Source organism: Aspergillus tubingensis (genome assembly GCF_013340325.1).
Source record: "Aspergillus tubingensis WU-2223L DNA, scaffold_3, whole genome shotgun sequence".
NCBI classification, from domain to species: domain Eukaryota; kingdom Fungi; phylum Ascomycota; class Eurotiomycetes; order Eurotiales; family Aspergillaceae; genus Aspergillus; species Aspergillus tubingensis.
In genome coordinates, this window is record NW_023336277.1 from 1,955,649 (window position 1) to 1,975,091 (window position 19,443).

Here is a 19,443-nt window from a genome sequence, read left to right on the forward strand (position 1 = left end):
GACTACTAAGCGCCAGCCAGGGACTAGAAAGCAGTTGATAGTATAGTATCTCGAAAGGACAGAATTGGTATGATTAGTTCTACAAGGCTATTCAGATTATATACCACGTAGATATGTTCCCAGCACCCATGCTGGCAACCCACGTGCTATCGGTCTCAAGACCACTCGACACGTTCTATGCATGCAGACCAACAGAGGAACATAAGAGAAAGGCCGAGCGTAGGGCATGCCAAGACGTCACTAGTGGTGGAAAGCCAAGATCGACGGTGGCCACGCAGGTTCGGGGATTATCTGGCGGGGGGGTTTCTCGAAGATTGTCAATCGATTGGCTAGTATTGCATCCCCGGGTTAGTAGTGCACTTGAGTATGGAGAAGGCACAGCGGGAATGGGACGTATCTCGCCTGAGCCACCAAAGCAGTACACTTCTGAATCTCACGAAAGATGAAGATCACAGGATTGCGGTGTGGTGGAAGTCATTGGAGGACAATGGCGGTAAGTGAAACTGGGCTTGGCAATGCTGGCACATGAGATAGCGCCGATGTGGTTTGGGAAGCAGGAAGTTTTGAGTTTGTGTGCCATACGGGCGCTTGGAAGGTTCAGTCAGGCTACAAGCTAAGTACAAGAGAGAGGATACCCAAAATTGCGGCAGAACTTGGATGCAGTGTCGATAGTAGTAATCTGCAGGCAGCGTCATGGTGGGGTTTCACAACAGGGAATGTTGCTGTTAGAGATAGCGCTTACTGGATTCTTGGAGGAGGGGAGGTTGTCTGGGGAGAATTTGAGACACACACACACACTCCCACTTACAAATTGAGAGAACTAATTTCTGTAGAATCTATCAAAAACGAGTATACTATCTTCAATTACGGTAAATTTCTACCAAGCAGACAGACTATTCCATAAATTATTGTTGAATCCATCTGCGCCTGCAATAACTGGCGGTGAAAAAGCAGAAGCCGTGGAATGAGCGACGGGCGGGGCGCCGAACCACAGATTGGCTGGCAGGAGACACTAAGTCAATAGTAGTAGTAAACAATCCAATGGATTCGCTTCACACCCCCCGGTGGACGCAGTCTGGATCCCCAATGGCCCCCCCTCTTTGCAAGCAAGGGAAGTAAGTACTTTACTGCCAGTCTGCCAGGGTAATTAATGGTGCAATCATCCAGCTCACTAACATTCACACCATCGCGTGGAAGGATTTAGCTGGAGGGGCTAAACGGGGACACTAGAATATTTCCACGGGTGGGAAACTCCAAAAGGTACCTTGATCCCCCCCTGGTGGCTGATGGTGCTGATTGGAGACCATCACTCCATTGACATGCAGGGACATGATCCGATTACTACTAGTAATCCCTCTTGTTAGTATTAACCGTTAGTCTTATTGGTGAACTGCAAGGGGGAGGAAATCTCACCAGCAGCAGACACTCACTCACTCACACAACACGGGGTGGTGGTGACATGCCCCGCTGCAAAGAAGAGAGAGCAAGAAAGAAAAACAAAAACAACAAATAAAAGAACAAAAGATGATAGATCGGTCTTTTGGACCTATCACACTGAATCTTCAATAGTATTAACTTTCGGGCGAGAGACCACTATGCGGGGAGTCTTCTTTCTTTCTTTGGGCCTTCAAAGCAAGTGTTTCCTTTTCTCATTATGCTTCGTGCTTGACTAGTTAGGGACGGGTTTGCTGAACTGGCGTCAACCCCGATTCTACACAGGGATACGATCATCTGGCTGTTCCACACTCTTAAACTAAAAGTAGCCCGTGTTTAAAGACTGAACCGGTTTGGTCTGCCGCCGGGGAGGGTCTTGCAGGCGCTTGCAAAGAAACTAAAATCGAAGTTGGCATGCCTGGTCGGTGAACCTTTAGTTCATCTTTACTGTCGTCTAGTTCTACTTATAATAAGACCTGTCTCGAACCCACCCCTAGTTAACTACGTATCTATCTATTCATCCCTTCCTTGCCAGGTGCATTCATTCATCCCGCAAATCCTCCCCCCTTTGTCTTTCATTTTCTTGGAGCAAACCAACCCCTACACTGTACATCGTGACTATCCCTAAAACGTGCTGCTGATCCTCGTGTTCTGAAGATCGACTGACCCTCATCATTTGTCCCTTGCCAGCAGCCAACTTTCCCCCCTCCCTCCCCTCTCAGAACCCTAATCTTATCGGGTTCTCTCTGTCCTCCTGACATACTCCCATAGAACACACCCTTTTCCTCCTTTCGTTTTTCATTTACTCTCTACCTCATCTTTATTTCGATCGCTTTTCTCCTATTTCTGTTTATAGCACAAGCATGTTCACCCGCTGTTGATCGCGCATTCTTCACTGCTCTCCTGACTGGTGCCATTTGGCAAGGGAGCATGTGAATCCGGCTGGACCGCGTCATTCTTCAGTCAAACACATCCCCATCCCGCTACGGTTCTCGGCCCTGGAAGTGCAGGCCAGGCACAGGCACAAATAACGATGGCGGCCACGTTCACATGCCAGCGCCCCGATCTTCCTGGTGGCTCTTCCAACCATCGTCCTCTTTCTCCTACGATCTCTTCCCCACCGCTCAGCCCAGCGCCAGAGCATACATCTACACCTACTTCCTATTTGATGACAAAAGTCCCTTCTCTCTCCATCGTCTCACCCGGTGTGAACGACCCTGATTCAAAAGAAGTATACACCACTACTCTCGAAGTCACCGATATCACCGTGGGGGCAGGCAGTCCGCCCATCGTGTCAATCCCAGTAGTCGATGAGCAGCTCTCCGACGGTATGGAGACCACCATCACGACTACTCCATCATCTTCCACGAAAACAAATAGTCGACGAACCTCCAAACGCAAAAGAACAACCTCCCCTCCATCACCAACAACAACCAAATCTCCCTCACAGCTTCACTCATCACGACGCTCCAGCCCTCACAGCCAACACAGCTCCCTCCACTCACACCGTCGCTCCGCAACCACCGCTTCTATAACACCGATATCCGATCGAACAGCTCGGCGTGAAGACCTGATAGCTCTGCATCGTGAATCATGCCGTCTATTCCAAGACGACGGCCTCTCCACATCTAAACCTAGCCCACGAGCATCAGCATCAGCATCAGCATCTCGACCCCCATCTTCCAGCACATCACGCACTCCTCCACGCCCTCTGCGCTCTGCATCCAACGCCAGCTCCCCACCCACTCTACGAACACCACTCTCCATCTCGACCTTCCAAGACAAAAACAACCATAACGACTCCCCACGGGGTCCAATCCGCGCAGCTACTTTCTCAGCCTACGAGCCAGCATGCACGTCACCCGTGCAACCCACAGTCACAGTAATCGACTGGACATCGCCCTCCACACGGAGGCGCGAATACGAAAAGATCGACCGCGCCAGCAGTGGAGTACGTGGATTCTGGCGCCGAGTGGCGCCGCGATGGTGTCAATTCGGAGACCACCGCACGCCGTTCTTCGAAGAAGGCAAGGACGGAAAGGGGAACTATGAGGGGAGTGTACGACGGTTCCGCTTGGATTTACCAGAAGAGTGCGAGAGTAAGCGGGGAGGGACCCTTCCGAAGGGTTTCAAGTTAAGCCGGAAGACGGTGATTCATCGAATGGGAGGGAGAGTGAAGACTGCTTAGCCAATTCATGGAGTATACTAGCCTTGTTATCAGTCCAGCGTGCTTTATTTCCGGCGGATGATTGATTGCATTTGATACCCAGCTAGATGCATTCTTTATAATGATATACGAATCATACAGACACAACACCGTAACCAGTATGCATATGTATCTATTCAACACAGCACACGCATAACATAGCAGTAATATAGTAGTATATTTCAAAACACAAGTGACTTTTCCATAGAACTCCAAACAAACCCCAAATCACACAACACACACACACAAATTGAGATAACATGAAATCAATAGAGGTATCACAACATATCAAAATCATCCAAATTATCCCGATATTGCATAATACTCCTCTTAATCTTCGACGAGTCCACCCAAGTCACGAAATCCTCCAAGTTCCTCGTAACAAGGTACGCCGGATCCGTGACGACCTCTGTCCCGACGCGAACATGGCCCTGCTCGATGAAGGTGACAGCCTGGAGCAGATTAGCACAACGTTTACTCCCAAAAAAACAAAAAACAATAGAATGAACTGAATGAAAGAGAAAAACATACAGTCTTAACATTCTCCACCATCCCACTCCTCGCCATCCACACCGCAAGTCTCCTCCGACAAAACGCACTAACAGTAACCTCCCTCTCAACCCTCGAAAGCCCCGCCCCCTGTTCGCGACTCTGCTTCAAAATGCCCATACGGAACAACTTATCCAGCACCTCGGACTCCAGCTTCTTGCGGACGGGATCACTCTCAGGGTCCAGTTCGGATAGCTTGTGGGCTAGTTGGCGTAGGGATCCGCATAGCTGGTTGTATTTGCGGTAGTCGAGAGGGTCTTGCAGGTGGTAGCGTGTGCGGATTTGTGATTCGCGGTGGTTGTTGTCGGATTTGTAGGTGTGGAAGTCGACTTTGCGGAGGAGTTTCTTTTCGTGGTGTTTGAGGGCGCGGGGCATTTTGGGTTATTGGGATCCCGGAGAGATGAGGGTGTTTCGGAGGGAGGGTGTGGTGGTAATGAGAAAAAGGTGGAGGGTGAAGGGGAAGGTGAAGGTGGTGATGAACCGGTTGGTTTGGCTGATAAGAAAATTTTGGGGATAGGATTATTGGAGAGGTGGATTTGTCGGGTAGAATGGGTGTGTTTGGGGGTGATGGGGGGTTGTGGTTGGTTGGAGGTGGGGCGGTGTGGTGGGCGGTGGGTATGTTTGGTTGTGTGGTGTGGTGATGGGAGTATGATGGAGAGTGCTACATTGATTAGACACTTGGTATCATAAAATGCTGGAGGAAATGAAATTCAGCATGAGTGTTCTAGATTATGCTGTTATTTATTTGATGTCACTGTTTCACTTGGTGTGCAACGCAAGGTGCTAGTTTGGTTATCTCGGTACAATGTGAACCATAGTAGTTTGGGACACGATGATACATTTCAGCCATGATCTTAATAGTCTATCGTCTATACAATACTTCTATTTATATTCTATAATATATACTCTATCTATATTCTAGTATCACTGTTATACATGTATAGTCTGATGACTCTCATCCTTCGACACAGCAGCCCTACGGGAGGAATGTCTTCAATCCCATCGCAATCCGCTTGATCTGCTTCGCATAAAAGGAACTCTCCAATCCAGCTCCAATCCCCTTCAGTGGAAGCAACCGTGCAAGGAACGGCATCGGAACCCGGTTCAGTACCAACTGCGCTTCCTCATCCGAAACGCTCTCATCCATCAGAATCAAGGGCAGTCTCGGCTCAATCGCAGCCGGGCGTCCAATTCCCACCACGTCGCATGCATTCTGCTGCAAAGCAGACATGGCGCCAGCACGGGTCCGGAAACCGCCCGTCAGCATAAGCACAAGATCCGGGAAGCGCTTGCGAGTTTCGGTGGCAAATTCGATGAAGAACGCCTCGCGGGCAACAGTGCTCGGGCGTTTCTCGGGTCCCATCATCTAAGACGTGTCAGTCTGACCATCATTATAGAAACTTAACGTGTGCTGACCGTTGGGTTCTCGTAGCTGCCGCCGCTGACTTCCAAAAAGTCAATGCCTGCTTCGATGAGAAGTCCGATCTGAGTCATCGTGTCTTCAAACGTCGAGGAGCTGTGGTCAGCAGAGTTGAGCTTGATGCCGATAGCAAATGTCGGCGGCACCACCTCGCGGATCGCGTGGATCATGTCGACCACAAATTTGGCTCTCTTCTCTGCCGTCCCGCCATATGCATCAGTGCGTTTGTTGGACTTTTCAGTTAGCGTGGCTCATCCGGATACTAGGCGTAACTACCTTGGCGTTCAAGAATTGGTCTGTTCATTAGCCTACGACCAGTAGCAGGAGTGCAGTGACATACCAATCAAGTAACCATGTGCTCCATGCAGCTCGATTCCGGAGAATCCGCTGTCGGCCATCAGGCGGGCCGTGTCCACAAACTGGCGAGTGACCCGGTCGATATCAACCTGAGTCATTTCTCGGGGAGGCGAAAAAACGAGCCAGGTGAGCAGACGCTGCACCAAGCCATCACCCATATCAAGAGGAATCGCACTAGGTGCAATTGACGGAGCCAAGACGCCTCTGCGGCCTGCAGCCCGGGGCGTTTGTCGGCCAGGATGGCAGGCCTGTACGATACACGGAGTGCCATGCTGCTGGCACGTCTTGGCGTACTGACTCCAGCGTGCAACTAGAGCCTCGTTGCCTTCTTGTCCTGTATACTCAGCATGCAAGGCAGGATCCCAAGGGTTTCCGAGATGGTCCACATCCACCTGGACATTTCCTAATCATCAATAGCAGTTAGAAGCGTACTATGTGCGTTGACAGTGGGTCGCTACCTGTAAGGAGAGCCCCCCAACCTCCTTGTCCCCATTGGTCGTATGCCTTCAGCAACGTGGGAGTTGGCTCATTTCCTGACCCGGCCAATGCCTCGGCCATGGCAGCCTGGGCGAGTCAGACAAATCATGATTAAGCTTCCGGGAAATTGAGCCACCCACCTTGGCTAGGCGGTTCGGAAAGACCAGCCCGCAGGGAAGCTTAACGGGATCATGCAAGGACGCCATAGTGTGTGTGCCGGTGACAGAAAAGGAAAAGCTGAATGCGACCCTGAAAAACTGGGGGTTGCCCGTGATAAGTCACCGGCGGCCCGAAAAAGCAGCCGAGGCCAGAATCCACGTGGAGGTGTTCATGGCGCAATGTGGGGATAGCCGTTAGTATCGAGCCAAGATTTCTGCAGATGCTTATCGGTTCCAGCAGCTAGAACAACGATAAGCATGTGAAGAGCTTCATCTACTTGTATCAAATTAGAGTAAGTAAGAATGATCATTGACTTGGAGTTGGTATGATTTCTACTTACTACCGAGATAGACGAGCCGACTCCAATGATTGCCGAGTCGGTCCGTGCGTATAGCAGAGATCATATGTCAGGATGAAACAGCAACTATCCCCTCATTCTGACCCCAATCCTGAGCTAATCAGAAAGCATAAGCCAGTCAAGCTTAATGAGGGACGAAATCCGCAGTTGGGGTAAAATCGGAAGAAAATGGTCCCCCGCGTGAAACCTCGGACGACCGGATATCCACAGTCAAGATAGCCGGACATCGGGATGCAGCCCCCCGACCACTCGGACAATGCAGGGTAATCCGTCCGTGGAACCACCTTTTGACAGCCGTGACAGGGCCTTTTCGAGTCAAATCGAGCTATAGCTTCACCCCGGGCCAATTACCGACTTCAGCCCAGTGGAACCGATCGCACGGGGAGATGACGGCGGAATCCATCGCCGATCTGACAGGGCCTGCACGAGCTGCAGCTCTATTGCTTAGCTTGCAGAAGCTTATCTGTACGGTCCGTAATGGAGAAGACCCTGCGTCCGGGGTGAGACTGTCATCTTATCCCCACTTCACATGCCAGTGACCCAGGTTGCCTAGGTTGATGGATCTCGGTCATATATCACGGTCTGGCCGCGGGACAGCCTGGCCATCGCTCGTCTGGATGTAGCTAGACTCTGTATGTATAGAATAGATTAAATTGAAATGATCAGCAACAGCAGGACAACTAACATGTGAAGCAGTGAGGTGGTGACTCATTGGCAGATGTCGTTGTCCTTCCCCGCATGGAGATGAATCCCCTCATCACATGACGCTGACTGCAGGTGCAGGGGTATCCATGCCCGATTCGGAAACTAAAACCTCGCACAAAAAAATGCTAACGGGTCGATTCGGAATCATGAGGTAGACAGATATCCACTGTAATAACTACAAGGGTGATGTCGGAAGATGAAGGAAGCTACGAGTTCCGTCTAGCGGGATTCCACGAAAAGGCAAAACTATAGCCCGAAAAAAGATCTGATCATTGAATCATCCGTTTTATCCATCACAAGACCAGCATCTATGCTAACCAAAACTAGTCCGACATCGGTGGTATCCGACAACAGAATCGTCATTAAGAGGGGTCAGAATCCGTGAAAGAATGGGGGTATACAAAAGCGCATCCTTCCAAGCAGGATCCGGGAAACAAAAAGCGCTCGAAAACAGAACAAAGCCAGTATTTTAAGAATGACATGCCGGAAAGCTAAGCAAAGAGACCAAGCTCACAGCTTAGAGTTCTTCTCGGCCTCCTCGGTCAGAGCCTCCAGGGAGAAGGCGCTGGGTCCCAGGCTAGCCAGGATAGAGCCAACCTCCCGCTCCAAGGCCAAGACCTCGGTGTGGGGGTTGTACATGCGGGCCTTGATCCAGGCATCCAGGTTCTCGTCGCTCATGCTGCGCAGGGCGGTTTCGCGGTCGACCTTGGCCTCCTGTGCCGCCCGGATGACGTTGCGGGCCACAACGACAGAGACCTCACGGATGCGGGTCAAGTCGGGGTAGAGAAGGCCACGCTCGATCTCCTCGGGAAGGAGAGCCTTGGAGAGGGCCTCACCCGAGGCGTAGATCATGCTGTCGGTGACCTTGACCGACTTGGAGAGAATGGTACCCAGACCAATACCAGGGAAGACATACATGTTGTTGCCCTGGCCGGGGTAGTAGGTGCGGGTCTCGCCAGCAGAGTTGGTGTAGGACATGGGGGGGAAGGGAGAACCAGAGGCAAACAGCACGCGGCCATCAGTGTTGGTGACGGCGCTCTCGTAGTCACATTCGGACTTGTGAGAGGGGTTGGACAGAGGGAAGACAATGGGGGCAGTGTTCCACTCAGCCATCTTGCGCAGGAGCTCGGGGGTGAAGACACCACCGATGGTAGAAAGACCCATCAGGATTGTGGGCTTCACATGGTCAACAACATCTTCCAGGGTCTTCAGCTGCAGGCCGTTGTTGTCCGTACGGGCAAAGTAGACCTTGTGATCAGCGAGCTTGTCACCACGATCAGCAGTGACAAGACCCTTGGTGTCGACCAGGTAGAAGCACGCGCGGGCCTCATCCTCGGTCATACCCTCGCGGACGAAGAAGTCAACAATCTGCTTAGCAACACCGACACCGGCGCTACCAGCACCGAAGAAGACGGCGCGCTGGTCCTTGCAAGGAAGGCCAGAGCGCTTGACAGCATTGATGACACCACCGAGGATGACAGCGCCAGTACCCTGGATGTCATCGTTGAAGCAGGTGTAGTTGTCACGGTAACGCTCCAGAGCAGGGAAGGGGTTCTTGAAGTCCTCGAATTGGATTACAATACTGCAACGCGTAAGCAACAATCCAGTCGGGTCGATCATGCATGAGCCACTTACCCAGGCCAGCGCTCGGTCAGAGCAGCCATCAGCTCATCCAAGAATTCACGCTCCTCCTCGGGAGTCACCTTGTCGCGGCGGCTGCCCATGTACAACGGGTCTTCCCGGAAAGCCTTGTTGCTGGTGCCCAGATCGAGAGTCAAGGGCAGGGTGGCCTCGGGGCGAATACCCGCGCAGGCAGTGTACAGAGCCAGCTTACCAATGGGAATACCCATGCCGTTGATGCCAAGGTCACCCAGACCGAGAATCCGGGAACCATCGGTGATACATGTGATTTCCACGTTGGGCTGGGGCCAGTTGGCAATGACAGCGGCCAGGTTGCCGCGATCCTCCCAGCTCAGGTACATACCTAGACGTGCATGGTTAGCGGCCGATTCAGCCCGTGATAAGCACGCTAGACAGGGATTCGCCACACACCTTCGGGCTGCTGGTAGATCTCAGACCATCTCTGGCAGGCTTCTCCAACGACGGGAGTGTAGATGAGGGGAGTCATTTCCTTAGTGTGGTGTTAGCTCATTGGCTGACAATAAAGTGGTTCTGCAGCTGCAGGCTTACCCTCAAGTGGTCCGTGACCAGACGGTAGAACAGGTGAACATTGTTCTTACGGAGAGTGCTGAGGTAGAGGAACTTGTCGATGGGGGTCTGCTTGAGAGCCAATTGAGCGAGGCCTGCAACTCCATTAGCTTCCAACCCCATCCGACCAGCATTCCTCATCTACGGATATACGCACAGCGAGTCTTCTGGGTCTCGTATGACTCCGCACGCGGGGGCGTCAAGCCGTAGGTGCGGAGATACTTGCGAATGTAGGCAGGGTTGGCAGTGTCATAGTTTGCATCACTAGACGTAGAGGAAGGCATTGTCAGTAACAGGGACGGCCGAAGTGAAAATGTGATAAAATGTGACTGAGTCGAGTGTAGATGGTGCCGTCAAGGACGGGGAGGCAAAAGACTGGTACTTACACAGGTGCCGCATGGTTCACCAAGGAGGTCGCGTGGACGGGACGGCTTTGCTGAGCGGGAAATCGAGCCATGGTGGAAGGCTGAGTCACGGCCAGGATACTCTTGGAACGAACACCAACGATATCAGAAGAAGAGGGGAGATTGAAGGAGGCAGCAGAGCTGATGGCAGTGGAGGAGAGGATCAATTGAGGCGAGGAGACGACTGGTGGCAGTCTGATTTTATGTATTCCCTGGGCTAGTCGCATTGAACCCCCCTGAGTAAGAACCCACCGCATGCCGAAGTTCAACCAAGCAAGTGTCTCAACACCGGTCGTGATCTTCTAACGAGGTCGTCGTCAAGACTATGAACCAGGGCCGTGGATTGATTAGGGATGACAGCAATCGGGAAGAATCGGGATGCAAGGGACCACTCAGGATGACCGGGACCGGTACGGTGGGTATCGGGGTACAATGGTTGCATGGCAGCGAACCGTTTCGACTGGGTCGCTGGTCACAGACGCTCTGTGGTGGGAATTATGAAAAAAAGGCGAAGCTTGGGGGGGAGGAAAGGTGGAAATTGAACGGGTCAGATTGGGTCAGATTGGGACGGGTGTGGAGTAAACTAAACGGGAGCTCGCTCCGAATCCGACAAATGCGGAGAAAAATTGAAAAAACATTTGAGACGCACAGATTGTTTTTGGTCCTTTTGATTCAGCTCCAATTCATGGTTTTTTTGATGTGAAAGAAGAAAATTCTTAATAAAGGCGCAATAGAATTGACAAATCCCGTGAGGGGCTTGGACCTTCCAAATGTTGATTTTCGGTGTTTGGGGGGTGGGAAAGAGAAAGAAGATAATGAGGAGAAAAGTTGAGGTATTTCTCGTTCCAGGACGACGGCTACGTTGTAGTACCGAGTACAGCGAAAACACAACACACGACACACACACACGACCTGTTCGATTTGAGGTGTTTATTGTGTTTATTCCATGTGTTTTGGGTATTGTTGCTGTACTCCTGTTGCTGTTGTTGGTATTTTTGTTTCTATTCCTAATTGTTTGATTTTCTTTTACACACAATCACTCACTCACTTACTCACTTCCTGCCTACGGAATACACACTTTTCTTTCTCTTTCCAAAGTCCGAGTGGGGGGAAAGAGGGACCTTCTTCTTTTTTCTTTTTTTCTTTTTCTTCTTTTCATTTCTCTTTCCCGTTGGGATTCGGTGGCAGCTGACATACCTACTACGGAAGTTCCCCCTTGTTTCGGTAAAAGATGGTTCTAGATATGGATCCTTCTTGCTCTGTGAATTGTTTGTTGGATAATAATTACAGACCTATACCAGAATTATACCACAACCAAACAGGATTCCTGATAATCCATGCGTATTGTTGGGGATGCATAAAGTACGAATTAGAGGTGTGAGTTGAGAGAGCTGATCGAGTCACCAGCATCATCAGTCTGGATTGTACGGGGTACTTGTCAGTCTTCTAGCTCATCCAGATGCACTTCGGGTAATCCCTCTGCAACTACTGGCTTACTGTGTACAATTATACTCCGAGCACCCGAAAGTATGAGATCTACCAGTGTAGAAACTAGCATGGGGGGTAAAGGGATAAATCAATTCCAAAAGAATGTTGATATCTATCAACAAGTATATCCTGCTTACGGTGGACTAGTCTCTTAAGTCCAGGACAACACTTCTTATCACCGTCCGCCCTACGACGGAGGTCTATACCCTATACTGTATACTGTCTTACGGGCCCCGATTTCCGAGATGGCAAACCCGATTCCCATTCTTTCTGCTGGTCGGATGGTGGACCCGATTTAGTCAGAATTCAGCGTAGACATCGGAATCACGCAGCAGACGCTAAGCCAACAAGAGCAAAGGGTCCAGCCATGGTGGTTGAGGTGGATCGGGTCTCATGTGGCAGAGAAACAGGCTAAACTACGCCCACTAAGCCAGCTTAGTTGCCTAAGCTAACTGCCAGGCCCCAAGTCTCCAGACGATCTAACTGAACCAGGAAGGATTCTGGACCGGATGTTATTCATGCTGTGCCAGCCATTAGTCTAAGATAGTCCCGCTAGCATTCCCCGCAGCAACGCGGCCCGGACAATGGCCGAGTTCGGGTCTTGTCAGCGGCTGCAAAAAAGCCAGCACCAGAACACACACCCACACATACACACACGCATACGCACACACACAGCACGAATCAGTGTGTGTCTGTAGTAGTACCGCACCTGTGTTTCGTGTCCTGTCGGCCGATTGCCAGATATACACACATATACGAATATCTTCAAATTTTCCCAAAGCTCATAAAATCCCTCAAACTTGTTGGCTTGTCACCCGACATTGACTCGTATTGCCCGGTGTGTGTGTGTTGATCCAATCCACCACGGAGTATTCCTAGCAAGGGTGAATCCGTACCCGGAATACTCCGTGGTGCAGACGCAATGCAAAAAGGAAGCTCGTCGCCCCCATCCCAGACTACTTTACCCTTCGAAACACATTGCGCATTACTTGACTGCGCCGATCAGAAATGCGCGAATAAAGGTCAGGCAAAAAAAAGAAAAGAAAAAGAAAAAAATTCTTTTATTGTCGGGTCTCCAATTTTGACTCCAAATTCCGCGGTCCTGGCTGCCCAATAATAAAAAGTCTGAAACTTCAAACGGCCTTGCGCCTCGCCGATCGGTCCCGACCGATGGAGCATCCGATGGAGTCGCCTCCTGCGAAACTGCGAAAATCTTCCGTAGCTTCCAGTGAATAATATCTGAAGCAGTAACCCTTCCCTCATGATTGGTCCTCTCCTGCTCGACTTGGTCTCTCGCAGTGGAGAGTAGTATAATTAGTAGTGTAAGTGTGAACCGTGCTGTTTCCGTCGGAAGCACGCAAAATTTCGTCTCCTGCACACGACCAGCTTACGAGGTCGAGGCTCATCTCATTATTAATTGTCAAGTGAGAGAAATTATCGTGGGAGCTAAACGTGTCTAGTTTTGAGCTAGTGATCAATTACTATGGAATTATGATTGTTGTGCACTGTTAGTGCTAAGTATATCCTCCCTAGTCAAAAGTATAGAATTCGGTTACAGACTCCACTCCCATTGGTGCTCTTGCCGATATACTACTTTACTACTATTGTAGTCGCGTGTGAGCTACTACTAATTCTTGTTGATCTCCAACTCATCTAATTAAGATAGCGTGGGCTGTCCTGGGCGATTTCTTAAGCCATTGGACCCTGATGCCCGTTCGAGCGATTTTTCATGTCCAATTTATCCCTCACTTTTGACACGGTGGCTGAAGTTTGTACCTCATCCCGCGCATCCATCCACGCAACCATGCAGGTTTTGACCGGGTTACCCACTTCAGCAGTTCCTCGACCAGCCCCGGACCCGAGCTGCATGGATCACAAAGCTTGACTGGTGCTGATCCTTCCATTCCTTGGATTCAGCGGTTTAGCCGCGGGTTATACCTCAGATGCTTCCAAGCACCTCCCGCATTGAACGCCTGATGAGAGAAAGATTGAAGCTGGGTGACTCTAGCCCATGAAGTGTGTGATACAGGTCATACACACTAGAATCTGAGAGCTATTTACTGTTGGCTTAGTCGTTAATATGTGTGACGATGCTTTCCTAGTTTTGGATCCATCGTATCGCACAGCGGTCAACCTGTTTGACATAAAATCGGCGTGGTGGCACTGTGGCCATACTTGACTCATCGGACAGGACTCCGGAAAGCATGCGATACTCCGCGGCCATCGTTGCTAACCTTGCAGGTGTATGTATCAGTCATACCTCCATGTTATCGGTCCTTGTACAGGCTATTCAGGCAACAGAGATCTTGTTCGCCCTTACGTCGTTGAAGGACTGCGGTGCCAGCGTTTCATTGCATTACACCATCTGCTACAGCTTTGAGATCACACAGGCCTTGCGTGGTTTACAAGAGAATGTCAAGTCTTGAGATAAGAATATCATGCGATGGTGTATCTATCAGTGAGCCGTCATCGAATCTCGCGGACCGTTGCAGTTGAACAGGGCACAATGGCATATATGATGCTCCGTCTGGGATGATCCAGCTATTGCCTGATTACATCTAGACTGGACTGGAAGCAATGATTTGGAGATGATAGGGATATCGCGATGATAGGACAATGCTGGCGTGTCACCTGACTGCGGCCGAACCCGGCCAGTAGCGGTGACGCAATGGTGATTAGGCGCAGGCCCGTGATCGAGACATGCAACAACAACCGGGAAGCTTTGCAATCAGCTAACCAGCTGCCGGTTTCCCCTCTTTTCCTGCTTCCATTCCACCATTGTTTGCTCGGCCAGGTTTGCAGATACTCCCCATCTCCCCTCTGTTCGTTGTGTGCATTTACCATCTCCATCTTCATCAATTTTCATCAGGTACCTAGCTTTTTGTTTTGTTAAGTCATCCTGGTACGCCAGGCATCCTTCATCATGCCGCAAGGAGAGACAGAGCCCCTCCTCCCTCGCTACAGGGAGGACACGACCCTCCAGCGTCGCCTGCATCAAAAATTACACACATACCAGATGATCCGTGCCCTTTCGGATGGGTACATGCCGTCTACTGAACAAGCCATCATCAATCTGCGCACCTTGTTGGCTTCCGATGTCCTTTCCCCTCATACCCACGATGTTGGCACCGTCGGCCGTCAGATTGTCCGCGACTGCCGCCTCTGGATCCAAGTGTTCATCGAGCTCTTGCAAGAGAAGAATGGTGATGATAAGCTCCAGGAGTTCTTGTGGCACCTCTCACGCTCCAGGGCGTCCATCGACCCCAACAAGATACAGCAGCGAGCCAATCAAACCAAAGCAAGGGCGGATACGAAAGCGGGTACCGACTTCCGTTCTTTTCTGTTCATGCATCAGGCTGTGGGTACCACAGGGCATAGAGTAATGAGCTAACAATTGTGATCCAGCATATGATAGCCTGCGCACTGTGGGAAGCCTACTCTTGACCAACGCGGACTTCCGGCTCTTCGTTGATGATCTGTCGACCGTCGGCCGCCAGATCTTTTCCGATACGGCATTCTCGTTGTCCAACACATCGCAGCAGATTGGAAAGGAGCTTCAACCTTCTCAAGAAGATGTAGATGCTATTCAAGGGGCAGGCGCCGACGAGGGCCGTTCTGCAGGAAACGAAGAATTACGTGAAGAGGCAGCTACTGTAGCGAAAGTCGCAGGCAATGGTGTTGCTCGCACCGGAAAAGATGCAGTTCACAGTGCCAAAGAACACCTAGCCGGACAGGAAAAAGACGCCTTGCTCTATCGGTTAAAGAAGACCGTGATGAACCTTCGGGACCGTTCTGACTATACAGATTCGGTTGCCACATTAGGCCAACTGCTGGGGCGATATGCAAAAGCGTATGCAAGTGCGGCTTCGGATGTCGTCACAACAGCAGAAGAGGAAGTCGACGTCAATAAGGACCTCAAGGAGGCAATGGAACACTTCTGGTTGCTGGTTCAGTCGTTTGGCGATGCTCAGGAATGGAAAACCCTGGAGGAGCGTTTCAAAGCTGTAATGCAGCACTCGAACAAAGATCCAGAGTTTGAAAAATTCGTCTCTGAGACAGGTTCCTTGGTCGAAGAGATGTTGACTGATCCAAAATTCTTCGATTCGGCCGAAGAGAAGATCGATGAGCTCAAAGAAAAGTCAAAGCAAATTGAGACAGGATCCAGTATCCGTCAGGATGTGGATGCATTCCTGGCACAAGCAAGACGGGCTCTGCGGACGGTTCCGCAAGACAAAGCCGTGTCTAAACTCTTCGATGCGACCAACAAGCTATACAAGGATGCTTGGGACGGCTACAATAGCCGAGAAGGCCAATTACCCACCGACCTGATCGAAGTCTTCTTTCCCCTAGTTCTCCGCACTATTCAATACATACCAATCCCGCGGCTGGAGATATCTGCACCAGAGGTCGATCTATTACTGGAGAGCCTCATCCTAGAACCTGGTAAAACCGTCAATTATTCCTCATTTTTGCCATACCGGATGCATGTTACAACGCGCAATGACATCGACATCGTGAAGAAGCATTCCAAGAAAACCGCCACTGATCTCAAAACCACATTTACGGCAACAGTATGTGGACTAAATATTAGTGCTCAGGAATTCGGATATTGGATGCGGACCCATTCGGCGCTTCTATTTGGCCTCAAAGATGAGGGAATTGCCAGTTTCTACCTGGATAAGCGCGGTATTGACATCTCCCTGGACATAGAGGTTGGAAGAGAGCGGCTGGAACACATCTTCACTCTGCGCGGTGTCCGTGTGCGGATCCACAAGCTGGACTATAAAGTCCACCGCAGCAAGTGGAAGTGGCTCATCTGGTTGACGAAGCCTTTCCTCAAGCACCTAGTCCGCCGAGTCTTGGAAAAGAAGATCGCGGAGAACATTGTTCAGGCTGCTTTCACGCTCAACAGAGAGCTGGTCTTTGCTCGAGAACGTCTGCGAGCAGCACGCATTGCCAACCCTCGGGACCTGGCAAGTTTCGTGCGGGCAGTGCTGGCACGGCTGCAATCGCTTCCTGACACTGACGTCGAGACTCGTATTGGTCTTGAGCCACCTGGTAGCGGTGTCTTCAAGGGTGTATACGCCCCGGGCAGCTTGGTTAAAGTCTGGCATGACGAGGCCTCTCGTGCCCCTGAGGCCATTGAAGAGGGTGATGAGAGTCAGGGACTGGGACGAACCTGGCGTAACGAAGTATTCGATGTGCCGAGAGGTTAAGCCTATGACGTCGTCTCATTTTCATCACGAGTCACGATTGTTCCCTTTGGTCTGGATCAACTGTCAAGGTCCCCGCGCTATAAAAGTGCATATTCCGTAGTTGCTTGGATGATCGACGCCGGTGGGTTCGTAGTAAGGGTGCGGGGAATTTGCCACAGTTTATTTCTCTACTTTAGCTAGCAATGAGCGTTGATAGCGACTGTTGTATACTATTCATGAATTCTGATCTGGTCCTCCCCGTATAGTGTGATCCCACGTGACCCGGTCGCGGACGAACAGTAAAGCCGGCCGGCGTTGCGGCCACCTAACCGGTTTATGTGGTTGGCCGAACATCCTCTCCATCTTCGAGTCCGCGATAACAGACAGCCTGGCCAAACACAACGTCTGCTTCTTGAGGTCTTGACTGATCTTGAGCAGCTCCCGCCAGGGACCAAACATTCCTCAATCCTTACACCTTTATCCGACCCTCTCCCCTCAATCTTCCTCGTCCCTCTTTTCCCCCCAATCTACCCACATACATACATCCGTCCTTCTTGGCCGATCGACATCCTTCTATACTTCCAACATAACAAACACTCTAAAGTATAACCCACGCCGACACCACATCCCTCGCTACAAAACAACCACGACAGCCACTTGAGCTGCGACGCTTCGCAGCTCACACCAACCAATATCACCAAATATAATATATAAACCAAACCGACGCAACCATGTTCCCCACCATGCGAACCGTGGCCCTCTTCGTGGTCCTCTCCATCTGTCTCATCCAATTGGTCCTCGCCGCAGAAGACTACTACAAGATCCTAGGACTGGATAAGTCCGCCTCGGAGAAGGACATCAAGCGCGCCTACAGACATCTGAGCAAGAAGTTCCATCCGGATAAGAACCCGTTCGTTTACCCTCTCCCTTCTCCCAACCTTCTTTCTTCTGTTTGGCGCTATTGCTAAATTATCTGATGTGATATAGAGGCGACGAAACCGCGCAAAAGAAATTCGTCGAAATCGCCGAAGCCTACGACGTGCTCTCCACGTCCTCCACCCGCAAGATCTACGACCAATACGGCCACGAAGGCCTCGAACAGCACCGCCAAGGCGGCCGACAATCGCACGACCCATTCGATCTATTCTCGAGATTCTTCGGCGGTGGAGGTCATTTCGGACATGCGCCGGGACATCGCCGGGGACCGGACATGGAGCTCCGGGTCGGGTTACCGCTGAGAGATTTCTACAACGGACGGGACTTCTCGTTCGGCGTTGAGAAGCAGCAGATCTGTGATGCATGCGAGGGTACCGGGTCCGCGGACCGGGAGGTCGTCACCTGCGACAAGTGCTCTGGACGGGGAATGATCATCCAGAAGCACCAGCTCGCGCCTGGCATGTTCCAGCAAGTGCAGATGCATTGCGATAAGTGTGGCGGACAGGGCAAGATGATCAAGAAGCCGTGCCCGGTGTGTCATGGCCACCGGGTGGTTCGCCGCGAGGTGGAGACGCATGCGACTGTAGAACCTGGAATGGATAAGGGGATGCGATTGGTATACGAGAACGAGGCGGACGAGAGTCCCGACTGGATTGCGGGCGACTTGGTGCTGATTCTGGAGGAGAAGGAGCCGGAGCTAAGCGATGCCGAGGAACATCGTACGGATGGGACGTTTTTCCGCCGCAAGGGCAAGGATCTGTTCTGGAAGGAGGCGCTGTCGCTACGCGAGGCGTGGATGGGCGAGTGGACGCGCAATATCACGCATTTGGATGGGCATGTGGTTCACTTGGGGAGGAAGCGCGGGGAGGTCGTGCAACCGTTGTCGGTAGAGACGATTAAGGGTGAAGGTATGCCGCATTACTCGGATGGACATCTTCATGATAATGATGATGAGGATGAGGAGCCTGGGAACTTGTATGTCGAGTATGCGGTTATCTTGCCGGATGAGATGGAGAGCGGGATGGAGAAGGACTTCTTTGCCCTGTGGGAGAAGTGGCGTAAGAAGAATGGAGTCGATTTGGGTCGCGATAGTGGGAGGCCTATGCCTGCTCCGCCGGTGAAGGATGAGTTATGATAGATATCGATTGCTTAATTCTTGCTCGCCTTTCTCTCTTCCTCTCTCTATCTTTCCCTTCGCTTCATGGGACGTGACATTGTACATTTACTCAGTGGTTTAGATAGCTATCTTAGACGTTCTCTATAGAGAGTATATCGAAAATGGTATCCTTGACGCCCGACGCCCTTGATCCTAAAGAATAGGTGTTGTCCCTAATTAGTTTACTGCTTGTGTATAATCATCATCCACACTTCACAATCATTGTTTTCGGAATGGTGGGGGAAACCCATTCTCCTTGCGTCGCAGTGATCCGTTTACATCCGAACCAGAGATCCCATGCCCTCTCAGACCCTGAGATGGCAAACAGCTGCTGTGTCACCAATTGATGATGGTTGCCTAGAGATGCAGTCGATAAGAGATCAGGAGCGTT

The 19,443-nt window shown here is 51.0% G+C and overlaps 7 protein-coding genes across 7 annotated transcripts; 4 read left to right on the top strand and 3 right to left on the bottom strand.

Moving 5' to 3' along the window:
- Positions 1-2,467: 2,467 nt before the first annotated feature.
- On the top strand, positions 2,468-3,622 carry AtWU_01815 (uncharacterized protein; the record flags this gene model as incomplete). The annotated part of the gene is made up of 1 exon (XM_035496929.1): positions 2,468-3,622. One exon carries the CDS (start codon positions 2,468-2,470, stop codon positions 3,620-3,622), a length of 1,155 nt encoding a protein of 384 aa, XP_035352822.1.
- Positions 3,623-3,918: 296 nt separating this feature from the next.
- AtWU_01816 (snoRNA-binding rRNA-processing protein IMP3) lies at positions 3,919-4,564 on the bottom strand (the record flags this gene model as incomplete). The annotated part of the gene is made up of 2 exons (XM_035496930.1): positions 3,919-4,092; positions 4,172-4,564. The coding sequence occupies 2 exons, from the start codon at positions 4,562-4,564 to the stop codon at positions 3,919-3,921; spliced, it is 567 nt and encodes a 188-aa protein (XP_035352823.1).
- Positions 4,565-5,165: 601 nt separating this feature from the next.
- On the bottom strand, positions 5,166-6,649 carry AtWU_01817 (FMN binding oxidoreductase; the record flags this gene model as incomplete). The annotated part of the gene is made up of 6 exons (XM_035496931.1): positions 5,166-5,555; positions 5,606-5,842; positions 5,886-5,905; positions 5,950-6,369; positions 6,425-6,530; positions 6,584-6,649. The coding sequence occupies 6 exons, from the start codon at positions 6,647-6,649 to the stop codon at positions 5,166-5,168; spliced, it is 1,239 nt and encodes a 412-aa protein (XP_035352824.1).
- Positions 6,650-8,175: 1,526 nt separating this feature from the next.
- On the bottom strand, positions 8,176-10,534 carry AtWU_01818 (NAD-dependent malic enzyme; the record flags this gene model as incomplete). The annotated part of the gene is made up of 6 exons (XM_035496932.1): positions 8,176-9,247; positions 9,301-9,649; positions 9,718-9,796; positions 9,856-9,968; positions 10,031-10,137; positions 10,260-10,534. 6 exons carry the CDS (start codon positions 10,532-10,534, stop codon positions 8,176-8,178), a joined length of 1,995 nt encoding a protein of 664 aa, XP_035352825.1.
- A 3,311-nt stretch (positions 10,535-13,845) lies between these two features.
- Positions 13,846-14,191, top strand: AtWU_01819 (uncharacterized protein; the record flags this gene model as incomplete). Its single annotated transcript, XM_035496933.1, has 3 exons — positions 13,846-13,901; positions 13,957-14,008; positions 14,051-14,191. The coding sequence occupies 3 exons, from the start codon at positions 13,846-13,848 to the stop codon at positions 14,189-14,191; spliced, it is 249 nt and encodes an 82-aa protein (XP_035352826.1).
- A 497-nt stretch (positions 14,192-14,688) lies between these two features.
- On the top strand, positions 14,689-16,981 carry AtWU_01820 (uncharacterized protein; the record flags this gene model as incomplete). Its single annotated transcript, XM_035496934.1, has 2 exons — positions 14,689-15,085; positions 15,171-16,981. The coding sequence occupies 2 exons, from the start codon at positions 14,689-14,691 to the stop codon at positions 16,979-16,981; spliced, it is 2,208 nt and encodes a 735-aa protein (XP_035352827.1).
- A 710-nt stretch (positions 16,982-17,691) lies between these two features.
- Positions 17,692-19,031, top strand: AtWU_01821 (putative DnaJ domain protein; the record flags this gene model as incomplete). Its single annotated transcript, XM_035496935.1, has 2 exons — positions 17,692-17,870; positions 17,948-19,031. The coding sequence occupies 2 exons, from the start codon at positions 17,692-17,694 to the stop codon at positions 19,029-19,031; spliced, it is 1,263 nt and encodes a 420-aa protein (XP_035352828.1).
- Positions 19,032-19,443: the final 412 nt, after the last annotated feature.